Genomic DNA, 25,736 nt, shown 5'->3' with positions numbered 1-25,736 from the left:
GCAAACAGGGTGGGAGGCAGTCACATGACACCCCGCCCCCCACCCTCACACAGTCTGCATTTTAGTGCTGTGCTCTGGGCCTCCTAGGTGTGCAAAGTTGTGAACACCACCACCCTGACCTGTCTGGCGCCCTCCCTGACCACGGACTACCGGCCCGGCCTGGACGCCGTGGAGCGGCCAGATGAGTTTGGATTCGTCTTCAACAACGTCCAGTCCCTGCTCATCTACAACGACACGAAGTTCATCTACTACCCCAACCCGACCTTTGAACTGCTGAGCCCTACTGGAGTCTTGGATCAAAAGCCGGGATCCCCCATCATTCTGAAGGTAGGATGTGCAGAGTGTAGCCTGCCCTGCGCGGTGATGGCGACACCCCCCCTCACCCCGGGCCCTTCCCGTTCTCCTTTGTGGACTCGCGGAGTTGCCAGCTCCCTGCAGAGGGGCCTCGTTTATAGATACGGACTCATCCAGCAAAAGATCTTGCACTTGGGATTCTCAAGAGACCCTTTCCAATATTTCTGTTTGTTCTCATGAGCTTCGGGACCCCAGGGTTCTGCAGCGCATCCGAAGTAGACATTTCCTTTTATCGCGCACTTCCCTGGTCACCATAACCCGCATGTACATTTCAAGAGATCATGGTTCCTTGGTACGATCTGTCCATGGGTTTTTTACTTTTTTTTTTTTAAAGATTTTATTTATTTATTTGACAGAGAGAGAGATCACAAGTAGGCAGAGAGGCAGACAGAGAGAGAGGAAGGGAAGCAGGCTCCCTGCTGAGCAGAGAGCCCGATGCAGGGCTCGATCCCAGGACCCCAAGATCATGACCTGAGCTGAAGGCAGTGGCCTAACCCACTGAGCCACCCAGGCGCCCTTGTTACTTTTATTTATATCCCGCCTGCCCTCGTCCATCGGAGGAGGTCTCCCCTTCCTGTCTCTTACCCATCTCTTCCTGCCCTTCTTTCTCTCCTCCCCACATTTTCCCTTTGGCTCTCTAAATTGTGGCTGTTTGACGTTTTCTCCAAAAACTTCCCGGGGGCCATCTATTGGTTTTTGCATGGCTGCCCTTCCCCCACCTCTTTAATCTCTTTTGTAATAGGCGATTAGCTTCTGCACGCATGTGTCAATTATTTCCGTTAAGATTACTGTTATCTACAGGGCAAAAACCTCTGCCCTCCCGCCTCTGGAGGCGCCAAACTCAACTACACGGTGCTGATCGGGGAGACCCCGTGTGCTGTCACCGTGTCCGAGACACAGCTCCTTTGCGAGCCTCCCAACCTCACGGGGCAGCACAAAGTCATGGTGAGTGAACTCCCTTCCTTTCCTGACTTCCTCCTCTCCCCACCTTGCATGTGTGATCTGTCATTAAAGTAAGGCTTCTTCATAACGCCTTGTCACCATGTTCTGCGTTGGAATGGGTAGGAGTTGAGGACACGAGAAACGACAGGCAGGTAATAAACAGGAAGTTGTTCCATGTCAGAGTCTGTATTGTGTGGTTGTGGTCTTTCATGCCCTCTCTGAAACATAAGGATGCGATGGCATGCCAGGGCTCTACAGCGTCTGTGTGTGTGCAATGCACAGGTTCACGTGGGCGGGATGGTGTTCTCTCCTGGCTCGGTGAGTGTCATCTCAGACAGCTTGCTGACCCTGCCAGCCATTGTCAGCATCGCGGCGGGCGGCAGCCTCCTCCTCATCATCGTCATCATCGTCCTCATTGCCTACAAGCGGAAGTCTCGGGAAAACGACCTCACTCTCAAGAGGCTCCAGATGCAGATGGACAACCTGGAGTCCCGCGTGGCCCTTGAGTGTAAGGAAGGTAAGTGGAGGCACCGCCTCGCTTCCTGGCCCCATTTCTCTTCACCAGTCTTATTACCTCCTCTCTCTAGACAACGCCTCTCTCTTACCGTGCCTCCCACCCTAAGCATCTGTTTGCCCAGAAACTCCCTTTGCCTTTAGCGCCAGAGAAGTCCTATTAAGAACGACCCTGGGGGCGACTGGGCGGCTCAGTCAGTTAAGTGTCTGACTCTTGATTTCAGCTCAGGTCGTAATCTCAGGGTTGTGGGATGGAGCCCCACGCTGGGCTCTGCACAGGGCGTGGAGCCTGCTTAAGATTCTCTCTCTCTCCCTTTCCCTCCACCCCACCCTTCTAAAAAAATGAATGCCCTGAGTGAGTCCCCAGGCCTGCTCCTCTTGTTCTAGTCCTTCCTGTGCCCTGACTCACCCCCAAGCTGGTCCCCTTTCTCTCCCTTTCAGGGCCTCCATTTCCCCACGGTCGGAGCCTCCCAGGCTTGGCCCTCTCAGACCCTATAGACCCCCCATATGGGAGTCTGGCTCCTGTGTCTTGCGTTGCTGCCCTGGGAGCCTGTGGAAGCAGCAGCAGGAAGGGCAGGGAGCTCCCACCTGCCTCTGGCCTCAGCCCCTCCCCTAGGACTAGTTTCCCACCCGTGCCGCAGGCTGAGCGCGCCAAAGGCCGCCACTTGTTGGTGTCCTTGGCCACAGACACGCGTGGGAGTAGAGAATGCTTTCTTCTGTCTCCCACGCAACCACAGCCTCGAGGTGACAAGTATCCCAGGCACCCTCAGGCTGAGGACCCAGCCAGTTCTCTGAGTAAACATTTCAATAAGGAATCAAAACATTCTTTTGCTGCAAATGTCAGGATCAGAGCAAGGCCTCTGCTGGAACAAAAGGAAGCGCTGGGCGGGGGACAGGTGGGCAAAGGCTTCTGTTGGTGGTACAGGGCAGGGAAGGAGAGGGGGGAGGGGCATCCTGGAGCCAGGCCGGCCACCAGAGGGATGCACCCCAAGGCTGGGTTTGGTGTTCTTAGTGTCCCCTTAGCACACACTATGTGTGCGTGTATGTGTATGTGTGTGTGTATGTTAAAATATACAAAACATAAAGTTTACCTTTTTTAACCCTCACTGTCTCTACACCCCAGGGCTCTTCCTTCCCCCAGTTCAGTAGCATGAAGTGCATTCACACTGTTGTGCAATCATCCCTACCGTTCCTGTCCAGAACTTTCTCACCCTCCCCAGCTGAAACTCTGTAATCATTAAACAAAAACCCCCACCTCCCCTCCCCAGCAGGGGCTGGCAGCTGCCATTCTACCGCCATTCTCTCTGTCTCTGTGATCTGACTACTCTGGGAACCTCCTGTAGATGGAATCCTACAGTATGTGTTCTTTTGTGTCTGGTTTACTTCGCGCGGCAGAATCTCCTTCCTTTTAAAGGCTGAGTAACGTTCCGTTGAAGTTATGAACCACCTGTTGTTCATTCATTTATCTGTCCTTGGACCTTTGGGCTGTCTCCACCTTTCAGTAGCGTGAATAACCTTGCTAGGAACATGAGTATACAAATATCTAAGTCCTTGTTTCGGGTCTCTTGGGTAGATATCTAGGAGTGGAGTTGCTGGGTCCTATGGTGACTCCGTGTTTGTCTTCAAGGAACCACCAAATCTGGTTTCCAGAGCAACTGTACCAATTTACATTCCCACCAGCAATGCACAAAGGTTCCCGTGTTTCCACACGCTCGCCAGTACTTGTTTTCCATTTTTCTTTTTTGAAAAACGTTATTTATTTATTTTGAGAGAGAGAGAGCGCACACGAGCATGACTGGGGGAGGGGCAGAAGGAGAGAGAGAATCTCCAGCAGGCTCCCCGCTGAGCACGGAGCCCAACTCGGGGCTCAGTCTCAGGACCCTGAGATCATGACCTGAGCCTAAACCAAGAGTCAGATGCCTCATCAACTGAGCCACCCAGGAGCTCCTCCATTTTTCTGTAATATCCATCCCAATGGGTATGAGGTGGTATCACATGGTGGTTTTCATGTTCATCATTGCCCAGGGTTTTTCCATCTTGGTTTATTCTCTTGCTTCGAGGAAAAGAAAAAAAACAACAACAAACAAACAAACAAACAAACAAAACAGGAGCAAAGCTGCCTATTCTTGTCTTTGCGTCCTCCCCCTGGCTATTGCCTCTCAGCTGTTTCTGGGACCTGCAGCCCATGCATGACCCAAATCATAGTATTCTTCCCTTTCCTTTGTTTTAACTACACTTGTAATACCTAGAAAGACACGTCAAAATGATGCACCAGCATAGAAGAGGAAATAACCTAGAAATGGCCCACACGCCCACCTAAGAAAGGAGGCCTGGAGATAGCTCATCCCTTCTGGAAACGTCCTTTTGCAACCCTTCCTGTCTGTACACCACAGGCCCCGCCCCTCCTTCACAAACGTCTTCTCCTGCCTTGCCCCTTCCCTGTGCGGGGTGCCCTCCTGAGCCTCCTCATCTCCCTGCACTTTCATAGCCTTTGCTGAGCTCCAGACTGACATCAATGAGCTGACCAGTGACTTGGACCGCTCGGGCATCCCCTACCTGGATTACCGCACCTACGCTATGCGAGTCCTGTTCCCTGGCATCGAGGACCATCCCGTGCTGCGGGAGCTGGAGGTAATGCCTGCCACCCTCCCCGAGTCACTCCAGGGGGAGGCGCGGGGCCTGGGGGTCTTATTCCGGGAAATGCAGCTGGGGCCCAGCAGCTCAGAGGAAGGTCAGGAATGATGAGGACAAACAGCTGGGAACAGCTTCACCACAACAGGCAGATCTCGGCCAAGGGGGGCACGCAGGCTCTTTGGGATGATTCCAGGGGAAGACTCATTGTCACTTTTTTAATTAATGACTAAATTAATTAGCTAAGATTCTGCCGCACTCTCAGATGGATTTAAGGTGGCTTACGGAGAGACGTGATTCTGTGAGGTTTGTTTGTTCATGTGTTGGTTTGTTTTACTAAAGATAATAAATCAGGACAGGGAGGATTAAAGGGAGACGAGTAAACCAGGCGGGTCTGACGGAGTAGCTCCTACTGAATCCCGGGGAGAATCAGACGGCCCGCACCCCCTCACCCCCTCAGAGGGCTCTGCCCGAGCCAGGCCTCCCAGTGGGCGCGCCGAGCAGAGCGGAGACTGCAGTGACCTGCCATTCCTACCCCGTCCCGGTTGGAGAGCCCTGCCGCCCTCTCAGGTCGGGGAGGCCGAGGCTGTCCCCTGAGGGCGTGCCCGTCCTGTCCACCCCAGGTCCAGGGGAACGGGCAGCAGCACGTGGAGAAGGCCCTGAAGCTCTTCGCGCAGCTCATCAACAACAAGGTGTTCCTGCTCACCTTCATCCGCACGCTGGAGCTGCAGCGCAGCTTCTCCATGCGCGACCGCGGCAACGTGGCGTCGCTCATCATGACGGGCCTGCAGGGCCGCCTGGAGTACGCCACCGACGTCCTCAAGCAGCTGCTCTCTGACCTCATCGAGAAGAACCTGGAGAACAAGAACCACCCCAAGCTGCTGCTCCGGAGGTGGGCCCCGCGGCGGGGGTCAGGGAGGGTGGCGGGTGTTGGGGGGGGAGGAGTGGGAGGACAGGGGAGGGCAGCTGGTGGGGGTGGGGCGGGCACACGCACGCGGGGCGTCCCTAGAGCAGCACGAGGGGCTCCGCACCCCCAGACGCGACCCCGCGCACTACAGCCTGAGTCCGTGCGCCCTGCAGCGCCGAGCCTGGTCTCCCCGGGGGCCGCGTCTGCCGGGGCTAAGCGACATGGAGGAGCCCAGGCTCGGGACTCGGCTGGAAGCCCAGCTCCGCCACCCGCCAGCGCAGTGCCCCCAAGCCTGTGACGTGGCCCTCTTCTTCAGCGTCCTCACGGACGCAGCGGCAGCAGCAACACGCCTCCCGCTGTCTGTCCCTCCGCATGCCGCTAGCGCCGCGCTGTCCTGCACGGTGGCCACAGGCGACTATGAACAAAAATGAGATAAAACGTAACGTTCAGTTCTTGTGTCGTGCTCGCCACGTGCCGAGGGCTCAGCCTCCACGTGCTGACCACCAGACTGGCCAGGGCAGTTAGAGAACCCTTCCTTCATCACAGAAGGTTCTGGTGCTCAGCGCCGGCGGGAGAGTTGTGCAGCCTCTCCCTTCTGCACCCAGTTTCCAGGCCCCGAATCTCCATCAGGAACCACATGCCTCCTCCCCAGTTGCTGTTTTCCGAGCAGGAGACAGGGCTGGAAACCTTGTCTCCTTTCCCCAAGCCTTCCCTCCCTGGACAGACCCCAGGGAGCCCAGCAGAGCTCTGGAGCACCTCTGACACCAGGGGTTGGAAGGCACCTCCTCCATTTCTCCGCCCTCCTACTTAGCCTGCTCCTAGGAAGAGGTCTCAGGCTTCCAGACCCCACGTGGGGTGAGGAGGGAGGAAGAATGTCTTTGTTTCCTGAGTGCTGAGCCCCCATCCTGCCAATCTGAGCATTAGAAACTCTCATTAAGAACTGTTGTATTTAAATTAGAGCTAATCTCAGGCACAATGCCGGGAGAGGGTGCTGGGAGGGGCCCGGGGACAAAGCTACAATTTCTTCTGCCATTGTCACTCTCCCCAGGCCCAGACTGCTGAGCAGCCCTGGCAAATGCCTGGGATTTACTGAAACCAGAGGGTATAATTTGCGCCACGTGCAGGGTGTTAAAACACCCCTCGGCATCCCCATCACTGAAGGTCTGTCATAGCTGCTTTGTTCCTTCTCGAGTCCCCAGATCTGCAGCCCAGGGTGGGGGCTGGGGAGTGCTGGTGTTTGCAGAAGCAGATTCCCTGTCTGCTAAACACTCGTGCCCCCTGCTCTCCACCTGAGCGGCTGGGATCCACGACCCCACAAGACAGCAGGAATGACATGGAATCGTGCTTACTGGGGGTCAGTGCTATTTTTAGCTCCTTACATATGTTAACTCATCCAATTCTGACAACAGCCCTGTGGGGTACACACTATTATCATTGTCCCGATTAAGAGATGGGGAAAATGAACCCAGAGGGGTGAAATGACTGGCCCAAGGTCCCACAGCCAGTACGCGGCAGTCAGGATTGGAATCCAGGCTGTCTGATTCTGAGAGGTTAGAGCGGCATGTACCAGGGACCTCCCGGCTATGAAAGTGGAGTATTCAGGCCTGCAAGGTATCCCAGAGGGACAGAGAAACTCTGTTTCTCATCCTGAGGCCAGCAGGAAGTAGGGAGAACTAGGAATTGATAGCCCTGTGGAAATGGGGTACTTGGCACCTTCAGCTGCAGACCCAGAGCACCACTCCATTTCCACAGGGAATTGAAGCCCAGAAAGAAAAAGCCTCTGGCCCAAGGTCACACTTTCAACCCTGGTGTCCTGGTTCCCAGCCCTGTGCCCTTTGATGCCCTGTTTGGGCCACGAGCCAGACCCCCCTCTCCGACACCCCTCCATAAAGAACTGCCCCTCACATCCCTTCTTCCTCCCCAGGACAGAGTCTGTGGCTGAGAAGATGCTGACCAACTGGTTTGCCTTCCTCCTGCACAAGTTCCTGAAGGTGAGAGTGGGGTTGAGCCAGGGCCTAGCGTTGCAAGCAAGACGAGGGGCTGCTGTGCCAGGGCCGGCCATGAATGCTGCATGGGGAACCTTCGGGAATAGCAACCTGCCTGGCTGAGGTGCTCCAGAGCAAGGCAGGTCTAGGAGCGTGGTGAGGAGAGGGAGAGGAGGAGCCGGCTGCCCCGCCCCCAGCCCGCGCCCTGCCTGTGCCCACAGGAATGTGCGGGGGAGCCACTCTTCATGCTGTACTGCGCCATCAAGCAGCAGATGGAGAAGGGCCCCATCGACGCCATCACGGGCGAGGCCCGCTACTCCCTGAGCGAGGACAAGCTCATCCGGCAGCAGATCGAGTACAAGACCCTGGTGAGGAGGCCGGGAACTCAGGGGACACGGCAGACCTCCTGCCTCTGCTCTCGGTACTCTGCCATCAGAGCACAAAGCCAATCCCAGTGGTCAACAAAGAGTCTGGGAAACAGCCTGGGGGCGAGTCTGAGGGCCATGCAAAGTGTTCTAGGAGTGGGGCAGACATGCCTGGGCTTCCCCTCCCCATCTCATTCGGTGGGCCCAAAGAGCTCTGTCTGCCTCAGTTTACCCCAGACAATAGGCTAGGGGCAGACCACCCTCTGTTAGGTATGGGGAAATTAGCATTATGGGGGAGAAGGTGAATTTGCTAGTTCCTAATATAGAGGCTTTGGGAAGCGGATGGTCAGCCCTTGATACACCTGGAACCATCTCCAAACCCCTACGACGCCTGGTCCCAGGATGACGGTCGCCCCCAGGCCAACCAGGACCTACAAAGTAGAGTCTCAATTCTTTGAGAAGGGTAGGCATGACTCAGGTTGTCATTTGGCAGATGGCAGGAAGGCAAGAGAAACTGAGGCACAGACATTTCTCCTGTAAGAGGGATAAGCCTTGGAAAGAGGATTCCAAGGCCTTGCTCCCTCTCCCTCAAGTGGCCCCTTAAACACCCATCCTGTTCCCGTTCTATCATCCTTGTAGATCCTGAACTGCGTCAACCCCGACAATGAGAACAGTCCAGAGATCCCAGTGAAGGTGTTAAACTGTGACACCATCACACAGGTCAAGGAGAAGATCCTCGATGCCATCTATAAGAACGTGCCCTACTCCCAGCGGCCGAGAGCTGTTGACATGGACTTGGGTAGGAGGCCCGGCCTTGGAGTGTCGGAGGCAAAGAGTCAAAAAGTGGCTTCCAGGAGGGCATTTGGACAGTGGGGTGGGATGGGATGAGAAAATGGGAATCTCCACCCTGCCCAGGACCCTCCTGGGGCCATGACTAGGTCCTGCCCAGAAGAGGGACCACAGGAAGTACTTCTCCCAAGACACTGCCTGCCCACACTTTGCCCCAGCTGTCTTGACCCCATGGAGCCTATAATGTCTCTAAACACTCTGGGTGGCACCAGCTTGGAGCTGGAGTTGCCAGGTCCCTAGAGGAGGCAGGACTGGGTGACCCGGGTTCCTAGGCCCCTGCCTGCTCACTCTGCTACCTGCACCACCCCCTCCACCCAGAGTGGCGTCAAGGCCGGATCGCCCGGGTCGTGCTGCAAGACGAGGACATCACCACTAAGATCGAGGGCGACTGGAAGCGGCTCAACACGTTGATGCATTATCAGGTGAGGGCGGGGGCTTTGCCCCACAACCTTTGATCCCCCCAGACTGTTCCCTTAACTCCAGGGTTTGCTCTTAGGCCCTTGGAAGCCATCACCCCTTTCATCCTCCCTCGGAATCTAAATGGAAGATTCTCAGTCATGGTTCCCCATTAATTCACTAGGAAACTTATTAAAAACATGAGTGCCCACGGGGCACCTGGGTGGTTCAGCCGGTTAAGCATCTGTCTTTGGCTCAGGTCATGATCCCAGGGTTCTGGGATCGAGGCCTGCATCAAGCTCTGTGCTCAGTGGGGAGCCTGCTTCTCCCTCTCCTCTCCCTCTGCCTACTGCTCTGCCTACTTGTGCTCTCTCTGTCAAATAAACAAATAAAATCTTAAAAAATAAAACAAAACAAAACTCACGAGTGCCCAGACTCCACCCTGAGAAACTAACTTAACTGGTCTGGGAAGGGCAAGGCGTTTCTCTCCTGTGTACCTCCAGGTCTGCAGAAAAATTGCAACTTGTGAGGTCCTCCATAAGGACACCAGCCATAGGGTTGTTCTCAGCATCTTACTGATGCAGGTTCTGCTACTCACCTGCCATAGCACCCAGGGACGAAATAGACTTGTTTTGAGCTCTTGCATTGTGCCACATACTAGATGATGTCTTTGGGGAAATTACTCAAGTTCTCTCCCTTCTCAAGTGATCCCCGTCCCATGAAGTCATGTGGAATAGATTCAGTACAGGAGACAAAGTGCTCAGCACATTGGCAGATGCACTGAATGAATTAATAGTTAAAAAAAAAAAAAATTCCAGCAAAAGAACAAAAAATCCAGAAGGGATCTATTCCCATCTCCCTTTTCCTCCCATGGTGACTACTCATGGCTGGGGCTCTCTGTAAGATTAAGCACAGGTAGGCTGGTTGGGATTCGGGGAAAAATACTAAAATAGAAGCAGGAAATGAGAGACACCGAGGGAAATTAAAGCAACCAGAAGAAGCGCCTCAGGCTGCAAGACCCTACGGGATTGCCTGAGTAGTAACACCATCCTCCATGGTGCCTCACGAGGGGTGGGGACAGAGGGACTGGCGGGCCGGACTGGCGAGCACCGAGTTGCCACGGACCAGGCCACCGGGGGTCCTGAAGGCCGTAGAGGCTGGCTGGGAGGTTCCGAGGCACAGAGGAAGCTGTTGGGGGCCACTGGGGCAGCCCCAGAAACACCCCTGTCCAGGCTTCATCCCCCTCGCTGGCCATAACCCTGACTGCACCTAGCCCCAGGTGGATGGAGTGTGGTGTCTGAGACGGGTTCAAGGCTTTGCAACCTGTATTTCAACCCCCGTTTCTCCACTCAACAGTGGGATGACTTTAACCTCTTGCAACCTTGGGCTCTTCATTTGCAAGATGACATCTGGCTTGCAAAGGTGGTGGGAAGAATTAGAAATAGCAGGTGGGGTCCCTGGGATGGAGACTGTCCCCAGGGTATTAGAGCCCCTTCCTGTCCATTCCACCCCACCCCCCTAACAGGGCCTTAGGGCATCCTGGAGACTATTTGGAATGAACCAGTCTGAGCAGAAGAAGCAAACGCAAAAGAGACTAACCTTGTGCCTTTGAATCAGAAGTTTCTCAAGGGCAGGAGGGAGGCCTTTCTTTTCTGTCTGTGATGCCCTAACGCTTGTTACTGGGCTGTCCATCCTAAGGCTCCCAATCAGAACGGAATGCTCTGTTCTTACAGTGCTCCTCATACAAAGCACTTTCAATTCCCCAATGTCATTTCTCATTCATATATTCATTCATTCCTCAAATATTTACTGAGCTTTCCCGAGTGCAAGGAACTTCCCACATGCCAGCCCTGAGTGACAAGGAACAACAGGGATTGTGCTTCCCTTTGGGGGACAGTGACGATGCCAATGATGCTCGTAGTAACACTTGTACCAGCACTTCCCGAGTGCCCACTGGGGGCCAGGCGCTGCTGTCAGCCTTCCTGTGTTCCGACTCCTTTGAGCCTCACGACAAACCTAGATGCCATTATTATCTCCAGCGACAAATGAGAAGACAGAGACGCAGAGGGGTTAACGGACTTCCCTGAGGTCATGTAGTAAGAGGCAGAGCCCAGGTCTGACCCAGCTGGAAGCCCGGACAGTGAATATTTGCACCGCCTGTCAGTCAAGAGAAAGGAAGGCTAGGACTGAAGACGAGAGACACTTAGTGAACTGTGGTCATTCGAGTCACCTTGTGAATCCTCCAGTTGCCAGCAAACCATACATGCAGAATGTAATCTGTTCTTCCTGGGAGTCTCCTCCTAGGCTGTCAGTGGCAAGGAGAGTTCCTGAAAGACAGAGGTGGAGAGGTCCCCCGCTCAGTTCCAGAGCTGGGAGGATGGTGCAGACCCCTGAGAACCGCCCAGCTGGGAAGGGCTGGAGCCTTGACCCCTTCCAGGCGCCCACAGGAACCCAGGGTCCTGCAACTTTCTGCCACCAAGTCCAAGCACTGCCCCTGGTGACCCTCCTTGAAGTCAAAGGTCCTGGAAGCCCCTACAGGACTAAATCTGCATAATCTTAATTAACAAAGAGATGTTAAAAAAACTTGCCGGGCTCCCGCAGATTTATAGGGAGGGTAAAATTAAACACCACTACTAAAACCAGCTATCAGGGAATCTCGTTAGCACTAATGTTCCTTTATAGTTTGACTTCCCAACATTTAATTCTTTTTTGGTGGGAGAGAGGGACTGACAATTTAAGACCCAGAAAGATGGTTTTACGACTGGTGCAGCTATAAATCAAACTTATAAAGTTCATAAAAATTGTTAAAATAAAAAATGGTTTAATAGGAATGTTTTATGGCCCATAACATTATTATAGCTGTTTTATTCCCTCTGCATTAGGGGTTTAATTGGATCGCCACAATTCTGGGGATTCTCCATTTTTATTGGATGGAGGGTAATCTTAAATCAAAATGGCCCCAAATGTCTTCAATATGGCTCCTCATTTATCAGCCCTTTCCCCCCAGGCTGGGTGCTGAGCCCGGGCACCTCACAAAGGAAGGGGAACGCGCCATCTTTCCCTCTGGCTCCCTGAGAGCAGCCACCCTGTTGGTGAAGCTCCTCAAGGTGGCCCGAGCAGTATAGGACCCAGGCCAGAAAGAAATCCGTGCCAAAAGGGAAAATGGCTTCAGACCAGTGTGACTTGAAATAAAATCCCAAATTAAGATATAATGGGGAGAACATGTACTCTGGAGTCTGGACAGGCCTGGTTTCAAATATCAGCTGTACCACGTAGTCTCTGTATGACTTTGAAGATGGTGCTTCACTCCCTCTCTGCTTCAGTTTCCTCACCTGTAAAATCGGAATAATTGTACAACCCCACAGGGTTGCAGGGAGGCTCAGCCAAGCCCCAGATGTCCAGTAAAAAGATGATGCAAGTCACACGGGTAACTTGAAATTTGTTGGCTAGCCATGTTTAAAAAGTAAAAATAAACTGACAAAATTAGTGTTAACAATATATTTTATCTAACCTAGTGGGTTCTAAGGTAATTATTTCAACATGGGACCAATAGAAAAATTATTGTTGAGGTAGTTTGTGTTATTCTGTCCATGCTAACTCATGGAAACCGGTGTGTATTATGCATTTATAGCATAGTAGTCCATGTTATAGTTAGTAGTCTGTAGTTATCTCCATTACGACTGACTGGATTTCAAGTGGGCGATCAGTACAGGTGGCCAATAACTACCACATCAGACATATTGGCGAGCAGCAACCATATTATTTTTAGTATTCCTGAACTCCTTGTGCTCTACCCCCATATCTATGTCATTAGCTTCTGGAAGTACTTGACGATTCAGTTTCCTGGTTCACCCACACGGTACCTTTCGTACCCTCTCAGGTGTCAGACAGATCGGTGGTAGCCCTGGTCCCCAAACAGACCTCGTCCTACAACATCCCGGCCTCTGCCAGCATCTCCCGGACATCGATCAGCAGATACGGTGAGGACCAGGAAGGCAGCCTGGGCAGCTCAGGGGCAGCTTCCATGGCCTACCTGGGGCCCCTGGCCATCCCTCACAACAGCAGGCGGCCCTTGCAGCTGCCCTCTACCAGTCAAGGACATTTGTGCATCTGCTTCCCTCCTCCCAAGTGCAGTCACTGCCAGTGTGGCTGTGACCCCAGAGCTGCAGGGGGGTGCACCGTGCGCCCTTCCTTGGGCAGCCACGACCTGGTGAAGAAGTGCAAGGGGCCCAGAATCAGGAAGGCACGTGGATGAGGGTTCCTACTTGCCAGTCCCCATTTGTACCTGTCATTCTGGATGAGTTATTAACGGTCCCCCTTTACTCTCAGAAGTGTCCCAACTGGGGCAGGAGATGGGGCATCCTAGCCTACCCATCCCTTAGGCTGCTGGGACCCCCAGTGCCCGCCAGGTAATAAGGATGATGCTTCACTCTCTCTTGCTCCATTTCTTCTGCTTCTGTGTATGCAGTAAAGTTTTTGGGCTGTCCAGCTAAAGGACACCTCAGGACTGCGCCCAGACATTCCAAAAACGGCTTAGGAAAGTCCATCTCCTAGCCCCCAAGTAAAAAGGAACCACTGACTCCCAAGAGAGGCCATTACAGCTCACAGCTTCTTGGCACCCAGATTTTTCATCAAAGCCCCTATGAAAGTATTCGGCTGACTTTCTCCCTATTGATTATTCCTTGCTGTGGAAGCCTCAGGGGATGGGGGGTGGTTCACAAATCCTGAAGGCTCTTTGCAGCTCACAGAATTTCTAAATCTTCTTTTTAAAGAAAAAGGCTTTAGGCTCCTCTGTCCTCATGCCAACCAAGGATCCCCAAATAACCCACCAGATACGAGGTCCCAAGGTCTCCTTCCAATGGAAACTGGTTTATTCTGAGTGAGTGCAGTGGGTGGGCAAAGATTCTAGAAGGATTCTACAAGCAAGGATGGTGAAATCAGTGTCTTATGAGCCTCCATGGCCCTCTTCTCCTCAGACTCCTCCTTCAGGTACACAGGCAGTCCTGACAGCCTGCGGTCTCGAGCCCCCATGATCACCCCAGACCTAGAGAGCGGGGTTAAGGTGTGGCATCTGGTGAAGAACCATGACCATGGGGACCAGAAGGAGGGTGACCGGGGCAGCAAGATGGTGTCTGAGATCTACTTGACCCGGCTACTGGCCACCAAGGTAAACTCCTGCTCTGCCCAGACCGGGGAGGGCACCTCAGAGGGGTACGTCCTGCCTACCCTCCACCCCAACAACCAGCATAAGGGTGTCATGGAATCTGTCCTTTAAGGGGACCCATTCAAGCAGGTCCAGGTCCCAGAGCAGGCTTTCCAGAGGTTCAGGCCACTGTTGTTCTCTACCCATTGGCAAAATATCATTATTACTGTTGGCAATAATATCATTGCCCCTAGCTGCTCTCATCTCTGGGTTCCTGCACCTTTGAGGAAAATGTTGGGGTTTACTTATTGGTGTTAGCTGGACAGATAGACCAGCGCCCACCAACACTGCCTTTTCCACCCACTTTCTGGCCACAGTGGGAGGGACAACACGAAGGCCAGTTCCTGCCAGTAATCAGAGAGAAGGCTCCCCCTTCCCTGCCATCCCATTGGCCCCCAAATGCTGATGGAGGGGAGGTAGCCACAGTGCTAGAAGCTAGGATCTAAAGCTGTCTTCCAGCTTTCCAGGCAAAGAACACATCTGCCTGTAAGTATGGCAATTCTATGGCCCGTATTTGCCAGCACAGGTCAGATTTCAAATACTCTCCCTTACTGACCGCACAAAAATGCTGCTGAAATTCTCCCACAGTGGCATCCAAGTTACAGCTCTGACTTGCTCCCCAAAGGGACATAGAAATACACCCTCAGACCGTATGTCTCAAATTTCGCTTTTCCTACTATGCTAATAAGAGACCAATAGAGCCACGAGGAAACACTGGACATTTTCCTGACCTTCAGAGGTGTCCCTTGAACCTGTAAACTGGGGGACGGCCCACCTTTGTCACTGCCCAGAGACCCTCCAGAGCCCTGTGGGTCGGGTCTGAGCCTGGGTATTCTTGGCTTTGGACCCTTCACCTGCAGCACCGAGGCCACGCATATGGCAAACCTCTTTGCACTTTTCAGTAAGACCCTCTGCAGCCCTGCCAGGAGGCTCGTGGTCTCCAGCTCGGTCTTCAGACACCCTCCTTTCTCAGCACGCGCCCACCAGTCCCTGTGGGCAGCTGGGGCTCAGAGCCCTCACTGTCTACGGAGACACCCCAAGCACATTCCCGCCTGGCACGGACACAGGCATAGATGGGGCATGTGGCTGCGGGTTGGAGGAGAGATTCTTCCCAGGAATCTGCAGCCTCTTCAGTCCCTCCCACCTCCCCGACACCCCAGCGGCCCCCTCCCCACCCCCACCATGCTGTCTGCACAGCCTGGCGCCGCAGACGAATTTCCAAGGCAGAATTGGTCCAAAGCACCATCTGCTCTGCCCGTCTGCTGCCTGCACCCCCACTTTCCCCCGCCCTCCCCTTCACTCTCGCCCCCCCGCCCCTCCCCCAGGGCACCCTGCAGAAGTTCGTGGACGACTTGTTTGAGACCTTGTTCAGCACAGTGCACCGAGGCAGCGCTCTGCCCTTGGCCATCAAGTACATGTTTGACTTCCTGGATGAGCAGGCGGACAGACACGGCATCCACGACACGGACGTGCGGCACACCTGGAAAAGCAACTGGTAAGCCCTCGGGGAGCGGGCTGGGGGTGGTGGCTACAGCCTGGAGAGGCTACAGGCTGGGGGAGGTGGGGCCAGCAGGGACCAGGGGGATGGGGGAGCTGTGCTCCGCGGCAGCTGGGTAACCCGAGGTTCCCAGAACAAACAGCAGACATGTGCTCTGCAGAGCCCACGTGGGCCCTGGGCCGCAGGCACCAAGGGGGGCCACCCTACCCTGGCCGAGGGCCTGGCACCGGGACATGGGCTTGAGCTCTGCCCTTTCAGGCTGAGAACCTTTCCCAGACAGCACTTCCTCCCTGACTCTGAGCCCTCTGGTTCTCAGGAAGTGTTGCTGGAGGAACCTGAAGGGCCATACTGGAGACCTAGTGACCGAGCTACGAAGCCAGGCAGCGTCAGGCATTCTGGGTGGGGCAGAGCCCAAGGCACCTCATCCTGAGACGGGAAAACCCTGACGTGAACGTAGACCCCTGGGGAGACAGCTTGCCCTTGCTACTGACTCGAGCCCACCAACCAGGGGGATGTCATGGCAAACTTGACCCCTGAAGGCCAAGTGATGACCCCCGGTGCCTTGGGAAGCAGCAGGCAGGATGTGTCCTGTAGGCCTGACTGCCTATTCTCCCTAAGGTAAACCCCGCAGCCACACACAACAGTGGGAGAAGGGGCTTCCACAGGCCCCTAACAGATGCCTTTTCTCTCCTGGGTTTGAGATCTAGACCACAGACTGAGCTGAGGACTGGCTTTAGGGTCAGACAGGGCCTGGCTGAGAGCCGGAGTCAAAAACTTTCCTCCAGGAAAGAGCCCGGAGAAGGGCGAGAGGAGGTCTGGGCATTTGGGTTGGGCAAGCAGCCCACACAGCTGTCTGGAGTCAGCGATCTCCTCAGAAAACAGAGCCGACACAGATGGGCTGCGGCTGTTATTTGGGAATCAAAAATCCTAGCAACCAGCAAAACACTTTGGAAAGACCCAAACCCATATAATCCTTTCTTCTTCAAGATGCTGTGGTTGCTGGCCCTCTGGAGTCTGCAACTTTGATCATGGGGGAGTGAAATGGGGAGACTCTGGTGGTCGCGGGTGAGGAGCCCACGGCCCGCTTCACCGGGGCGGGCCTTTCGTCTGCATTCCCAGCGGCAGGGCCATGGCTGTCTCCTTGGCTTTGGAAGGCTCCCCAGCCTGGCACTGGAAGTGTGCAGTCTCAGGGAGATGAAGAGAAAGTTCTGGATCATCCCCATCTCGCTGCCTTCTGTTGCCAGATAGGCCCAGCTCATAGAAATCTCCTACCCTGCGGTTATGGCAGGAGGGGTCCCCTTATCCAGACCTCAAGTAGCTAATGTCCAAGGAAAGAATATTAGAAGCTCCCTGAGGCTGCCAGAGAATGGGAGGGTGGAAGAGATGAGTCACTTCTCAGCCCAGGCAGCTCCTCCCCAGCTGCAGAAAAGTGCCATCCTGTTTTCCTTTGAAAGATAAGCAGAGATCATCCTGGAAGGACTTGGAATGGGCAAAGTGGATCTTCGCAAGACTCGGCATGATGGAGACATTTGGGAACATTTGGGGCGCTTAAGGGTCAAGAGGAGATGAAGAAGGGGAGATGAGGGGCCGGCTGAATTTCTGGAATGTCATCTCAGGCCAGAAGGACAAGCCAGGGAACAAAGACCATTCCACAGAGAAGCCCAGGAGTTAGGGCCCTGAAGGCAGCTGGAGGAGAAGGCCAAGTTGGAAAACGCACAGAAACAGCAGCTGTCGTGATTTTGAAGGGGAGTAAATGGGCTGAGCCTCCTTAAGGCCTCAGAAGCAGAGAAAACCCATTCTGCTCTGGTTATAAATTCCCAAGTTGCAAGAAGGAACACTCCTAATGACTGATCAGTTCCTCTTGGGGTGGGAAAAACTTAGAGCTGCAGTGAGTTCATTCCCAGCAGGCCAACAATGGCTTCCTCTCCTCCCCCTGCCCCTGCCCAGAGAGGAGAGAGCCCTGGGGAGAGCCCTGAAAGAGCTGTCCCCAGGGGGGGCCCACCGCTCAGCCTCCGTGGGCCTGGCCAGCCCTGGGAAGCAGCGCAAGGGGCCAGGCTGGGCGGGGAGCACAGGTGGTGCCCTTTGTGCGGGTTCCCAGGCAGCGCCCCGGGCTGCGGGCTGCGTCTTTCAGGACAATGGCCACGGGCACTGCAGAGGGACTCTAGTCTGGTGGCTTTGTCTGAAGCTCTGAGAAAATCACGCAGTTCTCTGTCCTTGGGCTTCCCTGGGGCCCTGGAGGCCTTTGGGAAAAGCTGCCTGGATGGAACAGAAGCCAGCCACGTCCACCCCGCGGTGGTCAAGGCTCAGGGTCAGCACCCAGTTAGCGTAGAGTGGCGCCCCCTCCCTTGCCCCAGGGTCAGGAGCAGCTTAGACTAGATTCACAGCCCCGGCCAGAGCTGCTCTCTGTGCTTTCATTCCCTTGCCCTCCCGGGAGAGAATTACTACTGGTAGAGGGAGGAGAGGAATGTTGGTGGACACCATCCGGAGTGCAGCCGAGGTTCGGCCCTCAGGGTCTGCTCTGCATTTCCCTGCAGCCTCCCCCTGCGCTTCTGGGTGAACGTGATCAAGAACCCCCAGTTTGTGTTCGACATTCACAAGGGCAGCATCACAGACGCCTGTCTGTCCGTGGTGGCCCAAACCTTCATGGACTCCTGCTCCACATCAGAGCACCGTCTGGGCAAGGACTCCCCCTCCAACAAGCTGCTCTATGCCAAGGACATCCCCAGCTACAAGAGCTGGGTGGAGAGGTCAGTAGCCCCCCCCAGGACAGGCCCTCACCCCCGTCGGTCTGCACCATCCCCCATCCCATGGGCCTCACTGACTGAGGATTCACAGCCCACAGCCATGTTTGTGGTACCCTTGGATCTCAGGCTCCCATCCTTCCCCCTTATCCAAACTTCTGCTGGGGGGAGAAGGGAAATTTGTGCCCTTGGAGGTCAGATCATTATCATTCTGATTACCTTTTATTGAGTACCTGCTAAGCAACCAGTGCTGTGATAAAGATTTGTTTATCTATCATTAAAATATCCAAGGGAGTTACAAAATAAATATTACCCTCCCCATTTTACTGATGAGGAGACTGAGGTTCAGAGAGGATAAGTAACTTGCCCAAGGTCACACAGCCAGCAAGTAGTAGATTGGGAATTGGAAGACTGCCCAAGGTCACACAGCCAGCAAGTAGTAGATTGGGAATTGGAAGACAAGGAGTCCAATCAGAGTCTGGTCAGCATCTGGGCTTTTAAACATTCTGGGAGGGCGGGGGCCCCTGCAGTGGAAGCTCCCAGCTGGATGGACTCTGGCCTATTGAGCACCAGTCTCTAGACCTCAACCTTAGCTTGAGGCAAGGAACCAGAGGAAGACCTATCAGAAGAGAAGTAAGGAGGCAGGAGCAACTGGGGGCATCCGTTGCTCTCAAGGGGCCTGACGTCGGAGTCCTGCAGGTGAGTGGGTGCTGGGTCCCCGCTAAGGAGCCTGTCCTCTCTACGCCAGATACTACGCAGACATCGCCAAACTCCCCGCCATTAGCGACCAGGACATGAATGCCTACCTGGCTGAGCAGTCCCGCCTGCACGCGGTGGAGTTCAATATGCTGAGCGCCCTCAATGAGATCTACTCCTATGTCAGCAAGTACAGTGAAGAGGTAAGGCAGGGCCTGGGAGAGGACAGAGGGCCACACGCTGTGGGGGGTCAGTTACACAGAACACCGGGCTCAGCCCGTCAATAACAGCAACAGAGGCTAATTTAGACGACGTAGTCATGGAGTCAAAAACCCATGAGCTCAGGGGGCACCTGGGTGGCTCAGTGGGTTAAATCCTCTGCCTTCAGCTCAGGTCATGATCCCAGGGTCCTGGGATGAAGCCCTGCATCAGGCTCTCTGCTCAGCAGGGAGCCTGCTTCCTCCTCTCTGACTACCTGCTTCTCTACCTACTTGTGATCTCTCTCTGTCAAATAAATAAATTAAATCTTTAAAAAAAGGAAAAAAAAAACATGAGCTCAAAACTCATTCCCATTGCCTTAGGCGGCAGCCTCTCCTCTCCGATTCACCCTGCGCTTTCTTACACATTTCATTGTCTTTCACTCATTGTTAACACAATCAGTAACACTTTTAATAACATAATTGTTGTTCCTTTCAAAGTGTTGTACACCTAATTTCATCCTCTCTCAAACAACAAATCAGACTCTTCCTTGCACTTGGGGCAGACGCTGGCAGTCATGTTTCAGGCACGCAGGCGGGCCTTAATGTGAGCAGAGGTCGCACGGGACAGCTCCGGAGAATTTCCAAGGCACGCATTGGCATTGTCCTTGAGCTTAGCATTAGTACCAATAATAATAATGATGATGATAATAGCGAATATTTACATAGCACTTTGTCAAATATGCCAAATATCATTTGAAACTCGTTATTTTAAGATATATACATATATTGGGGTGCTTGGGTGGCTCAGTGGGTTAAAGCCTCTGCCTTCAGCTCAGGCCCTAATCTCAGGGTCCTGGGATTGAGCTCCACATTGGACTCTGCTCTGCAGGGAGCCTGCTTCCTCCTCTCTCTCTGCCTACCTCTCTGCCTACTTGTGATCTCTGTGAAATAAATAAATAAAATCTTTAAAAAAAAAAGATACATACATATATGTGCACACATGCCCACATATACACGCACGTGCATACATACATGTATTCACTCAGTCCTTCAGAGTATCCCCAGTTGTGTTCATTAAACACCAGAATGGCAAGGCAGGGAGAGGGATGAAGGAGTCGGCCAATGGCTTCCTCTACCGAGACTGAGTCCTGAAGTCTTCCCCGCCTTTGTTTTTGCTCCTCAGCTCATCGGGGCCCTGGAGCAGGACGAGCAGGCCCGGCGACAGCGGCTGGCGTACAAGGTGGAGCAGCTTATAAGTGCTATGTCCATCGACAGCTGAGAGACGGAGCCGCACGTTCCCAGGAAGAGGGGCCGGTGAAAGCTGTCACACTGGGCATCTCAGAAGGAAGGACAAGTGAAGGGGAGCAGACCCCAGAGCTTGCTGTCCCCTGAGACCCCATCCCGGGGAGAGGGGAGGGCCCCTCCCCCCCCACACCAGCCACGGCCCGTCCCCGCGGCCCCTGCCAGGAGAGACCGCGGGTATCGTCCACCCACAGGAACCACGGAGAGAGGCAGGGGGCACAGAGAAGGTGGTTCTTCAAGCTGAGAGGCATGAACTGGGGAACAGTTCTGCCTCTGTGACTGCTGCTTTGCATGAAAACTCATTTGATGTATATTGGGGAAATAATGAGAACTTTATTTAATTTTTTTTAAGAAAAAGGAAAAAAAAACAGAAATAAAACAAAACAAAAAGCCTCCCTGTTCATCCCGTCCCACTTCTGTTTCAATCTGATGTCCGTCCCCATTCCTTCTCCCCGCCCTCCCCCCTTCCTCAAATGACTCCTATTTCCAAATGCCAGAAAAGCCTGCAAAGAGAAGCTGGGAGGAATTGGAAGGGAAGTGATCATTTGCTTTCCCTTGAAATGACAAGAACATGAGAAGGAGGAGAAGAATGAGCACAAGTTCACACCAAACACTTCGCAAAAATAGAGGCCCAGACAACCTGGAATCATCCCAGCGGCCCTAGGACCGTGGCAAGTACTGAACTTAGCACTTACCGTGGGGCCGCAGAGGGTCTCAGCCTGGCTGCCCCGGAAAGGAGCTTTATGGACCACACACCTGTATATTCTCATCTCTGGAGAGGAGATCTATGTCTGTAGGGTACCAATGCTTTCTGCTACTGGTTTTTGTTTTTTTTTTTTTTTTCTTTTATTTAATCTCAAACCTCAAGAAATGAAGAGCTGACCTTTGGTACTTTTCCCTTTGGTTCCCATAAAGTTACTATCAGAAGTGGGGGAGAGGTGGGCCTCTCCCAGACCAGACGCCTGGCCTCCCTGAGGACACTGGGCAGCTTTGCCTTACATCAGTCCCTGTCATCAACCAGGCCCCTGGGGGAGGAGTCTGGTGTGTGTGGCCCCGGCCTCCAGGAGATCCCATCTGGGAGCTGATTTGGGGACATGAGTGTTTGGTTTTAAGTTCCACTCCAGTCTGCCGGGGGTTTCTTGCAATTAAAGAGAAAGCAAAAACCAAACACTGTTTACAGCAAGCAATACTTGAAGAGCATCAGTTAAAGAAGTGGCCGCCTGTATTGTGATGCTTTCTTTCTGTCCTTCTCTTGTGCCTGCAGAGGGGAGACAACCCTCCACTCATGTGTGGAAGGAAGCTCCTGGTCGATCATATGAGCCCTTGGCTCAGTAGAAATGACTGTAGCATCCCCACGTGACTGTCTCCTGCCTCCCTTTCTGCCTCCCACGTCCTTGTGAGTTTGAAGGACAAGTGGGTGGCTTCTTACCGGGCTTCTTTCTTTTTCTCTCTCTTCTGCTGACACCTAAAACCATGGATGGCCAACCCTTCTGAGTGTAGTTTCTAAACAAAGAGACCAAAGCTTCACACCTTGGCCCAGAGGTCCCATGAAAGCCGTGGGAGTCATCCAGGGGAAGGTGGCTCTGTTGGCAGCAAGACTTTGGCGACCGGGACAGCCTTCAGAGTTTGCAGGCCTTCCACACTGGCAAGGATCCAAGCAGGCAGCTCCAGCTTCTCTGTAAGCAGCATCAGAGGGAGGGAGAAGAAAGGCCAGGGAAAGGTAAAGGGGTGGGAAGGGGACAGGCAGGAGAGGACCATCCTCCCCTTCCCACCTTCCACTTTTCGGGGGGCTGCAGTGTTGGGAAACTGGACCGCCAGCCCCAGAGAGACCAGACCAGGGTCATTTCCTCTGTAATTAACTCTGGGTCCCAGCTTCTCCGTGCCCTGATTTACCTCCAAACAATTCAATCTCCAAAGGCTCTGCTGACCACAGTGGATTCCCCGGAAAGGACTCTGGGAGGGGGAGCTCTGAGGGCTGGCTTCCATCCCTGGCGTGCGGCTCTGCATCGCTGCACTAACCACACAGCAGACATCGCCTGGTCTCCTCAGCTTCAGTTCCTCGCCTGAATGCAGCTGTCGAAGGGAAAGAGAAAAGCATTCAGCAAAAATCCTCAGGAAACTCGCTCTTTTCATTATAACTCACGGCCAGCCATGCCAAGGCCACTTTCTTCTGATAATCCACTTCTGCTAAAGTTTCTCTGGGCCCTATTAATAGCCTGAAAGAAATACTAATGACTGGCCTTCTGCACTAAGCCAAAGTGTTTGCTCTTCATAGCACCCAAAGCTTATCAGCTCGGAGCCTGTGATTAATGGCGATGAAAGGAGAGAAGATACAGGCAAGACGCCTGTAAGCGGGGGTCGCTCAGGGCCACAGAAAATCCCCGCCCACCCACACATGACTTCTGAGCTCCGAACAAAGGTTTTCTGATCACACGGCTGCTCAGAACAGCGTCCAGGGTTTTGCTCCACCAAGAAGTGAAAGGAAGTTCGACGTTTCCACAGCATCTCACCAAGCCTTGCCTCCACACATCTACCTGAGCGTCTCCCAGGAGCTACTTCGGGTGACCTTTCACTGCCCTGGGGCTGCTTCCTTGAAGGCTTCTCGAGAGTGTAGAGAATGATGGGGGGATGGCCAGCTGGAGAGTGGAAGGGAAGGACCCAGAGCTGACATAAGTGGCCTGGGTGCATTTCTCAGGATGGCAAAGGAGGTGGCCCGGGGATCTCTGAGGAAGGAATTCAGAGAAAGGAGAATTCGGTGCAACTCAAGCCAGGCCATGAAGGTGAAAGATTATCGAGTCTTGCCCCCTTTCTAGCTTCCCATCTGTCCCTCCTCCACCAAATCTTGGCTTTGGGTCATCAAGGACCAATGGAGTTCATGCGAGTAGAATGAGGAGAACGGGGAATCACTTGACCTCTCTCCTCACTATTATCCAATTTGAAGATATCTTGACCTCATGTAAGGAAAAAGGCATAGCCCCTACCCCCCATGAAGCCCTTCCATCTTGGAGGGAGACAGGAAGGGAAGTTTCTCTCAAAAATCAGTCCAGCTTCATTTGTTTCATTAATCTGTGCAAGAGACAGTTTGCTGGAAAAGGACCCCAGAAATATGCTTGGCAAGACAGAAGGCGCTAAGGGACAAGACAAAGATGGATAAGACATCTGTCTTGGTGGAACAGGTCCCTCCAGCTGGCCTGCTGCCACCCCTGCTCTCAGCATGGGGTCGGGGAGTCAGGTATTTCTGGGCACGCCCTCCTCCCTGCCCCACAGCGCATCTCTCGAATCACTTCTGACCCACCACTGCAGAAAGCTCCCTTTCTTGCGGAATTCAGTCATGCAAAGGGTGGATCAGCTGTGAGTCCTGCTCAAGGGCGGGACTGGTTCCTCCATTCCTCCATTGGGGAGCCTTCACATGCTGCTGCTGTCTGCTAGGGACTGCTATGGGTGCTGAAAAGCAGCAATCAATGAGAACAAGAACCTTCTTCTAGCAAATTCTCCAGGTGGCTACTGGTCCTTGCCACCAACTTAGTTGGCACAGTTCTCCCCACCACCTGCAGAGGGCAGGAATTTTGCAGAAAGGGGGCCAGAAGAAGGAAGAAAGCCAACCAACCCAGCTGCCTTACCTTATTCTGGGGACATTCCTTCTGCAGTGAGAGCCTCTCTCACTTCCACGGCCGCTGTCTCTTCTGGTGGCCTGTCCCCTGCTGCTTGAGCTCCTGACCTTCCTTCATTTCCACCAAAGGAGGACAAGAAATAGCATTCGAGGCCTCTGGCTCCACTGAGCACGAAGCAGAAGCAATGGTTAGATGTGCTGGACTAAAAACGATCTGGACAGAACAAATAGAGAATGTGTGAAAGCCTCTGGCGGCTAAATCTCCAGGCGCATCCCAGTTGCCACACAGGCCCCCGTTAACCTGTAGCAGTTAAATGCTGGGCCGGCAGCTGCCCTCGGGGAGGCCATTTTTTCCCAGCCACACTGTTGCTTCTGAGGCTCCTGAGGCCTGGCCACAAAAAACTTGAGACTCTTGGGGCAGGGGCTAGGGGGTGATGAGAAAATGCAAAACAGCCTCGTAGTTATAGGGCTGTGGAAGCAGATCCCACAGGGAGACTTGGGAGATCGAGTTCAGAACCTTCAATGCCTTGTCTCAGGAACAGGCTTGGAGAAAATGGCGGCATCCTCTTCATAACTCCAAAGTCTCTCTTCCCCATCTCTTGCCTTTCTCCTGGTTTTCCCAAAGAGGGCAGTTTTAGCACCCAGGGCTCAGTGACACCATGAATAAAAGGTAAGTTTCAATCTTGGTATCAGGGGCTGTCCTGGGAGCTGATTGATCAAGACCCCTGCTTATCAAACAGATTCTTGACTTCTTGTGGACAGCCCCATCTCGTTCTCCTCACTGTAGCAGGGCTCCACCTCAGACTGGGCTCTAATCCTTTCTTCTGTGCAACCTGCTTTTCCTGTCTAGCCTCAAGGAAGATGGGAAGCACCTTTGGATTTCATTCAAGGCCTTGACTTTGGCTTTATTTGCCCTCCATGTTGACATTACAGGGGGAGGGCATGATAGAATATGGTCCCGCATTAGCAAGTGTGTTGGGGAACAAGGGACAAGCTCTTTATACATGAAACTAGGGACCTGAGCCCACCTGCATCTCCCCCCAACTTCTCCCACCCAAACCCACTCTTCCTGACACACTGGAATCTGTATTATATATATTTTTAAGAAAATACAATGATAGTTGTCTGGTTTTGTTGTTTTTACAGGTGTTGTGGAATAAAAACTGTAAGAAAATTAAGTATTTAAAATGTTACAATAAAATGGGGGTTTTTTGGTTATTCTAATATATTATTGTGTACCTATTGTAAATATGAAACACTCCTATTTTGCAAGCCAAGGACACAATTTGTACTGTTGTTATATATAAATAAAGTTTACTGGATAAAAAAAAAATATCTTCAGATAAGCCTGGTTGTTCAGCGGCATATATGCAGAATAACATTTCATGGGCATATTTGAGAAGCAGGCTACTTAGGAAAGAGCTAAGTGGTTTTAAGGGACTTCTAGAAGTCTCTCTATAGCCGGAGCTTCTTAATGTCCAGTCATCATCATCAACACACACACACACACACACACACACACACACACACACACACACACACAC

General features: G+C 53.3%; 1 protein-coding gene across 1 annotated transcript in view; it reads left to right on the top strand.

The window, feature by feature from the left end:
* PLXNA2 (plexin A2) overlaps positions 1-22,290 on the top strand; it is a 210,212-nt gene extending 187,922 nt beyond the window's left edge. Inside the window, exons 18-32 of the mRNA XM_045982465.1 lie at positions 88-327; positions 1,156-1,299; positions 1,579-1,813; positions 4,298-4,440; positions 5,064-5,332; positions 7,272-7,338; positions 7,554-7,700; positions 8,337-8,496; positions 8,865-8,968; positions 12,823-12,922; positions 13,919-14,109; positions 15,471-15,640; positions 18,178-18,390; positions 19,133-19,283; positions 20,464-22,290. Coding sequence (XP_045838421.1) covers positions 88-327; positions 1,156-1,299; positions 1,579-1,813; positions 4,298-4,440; positions 5,064-5,332; positions 7,272-7,338; positions 7,554-7,700; positions 8,337-8,496; positions 8,865-8,968; positions 12,823-12,922; positions 13,919-14,109; positions 15,471-15,640; positions 18,178-18,390; positions 19,133-19,283; positions 20,464-20,559 — 2,430 coding nt within the window. The 3' untranslated portion in view covers positions 20,560-22,290. The remainder of the gene's footprint in view (positions 1-87; positions 328-1,155; positions 1,300-1,578; positions 1,814-4,297; positions 4,441-5,063; positions 5,333-7,271; positions 7,339-7,553; positions 7,701-8,336; positions 8,497-8,864; positions 8,969-12,822; positions 12,923-13,918; positions 14,110-15,470; positions 15,641-18,177; positions 18,391-19,132; positions 19,284-20,463) is intronic.
* The last annotated feature ends 3,446 nt before the right edge of the window (positions 22,291-25,736 follow it).

Source organism: Meles meles, chromosome 17 (assembly GCF_922984935.1).
Source record: "Meles meles chromosome 17, mMelMel3.1 paternal haplotype, whole genome shotgun sequence".
Taxonomy (NCBI): Eukaryota; Metazoa; Chordata; class Mammalia; order Carnivora; family Mustelidae; genus Meles; species Meles meles.
The sequence above is the reverse complement of the archived record's forward strand: the minus strand, read 5'-3'. Positions and strand labels throughout refer to the sequence as shown.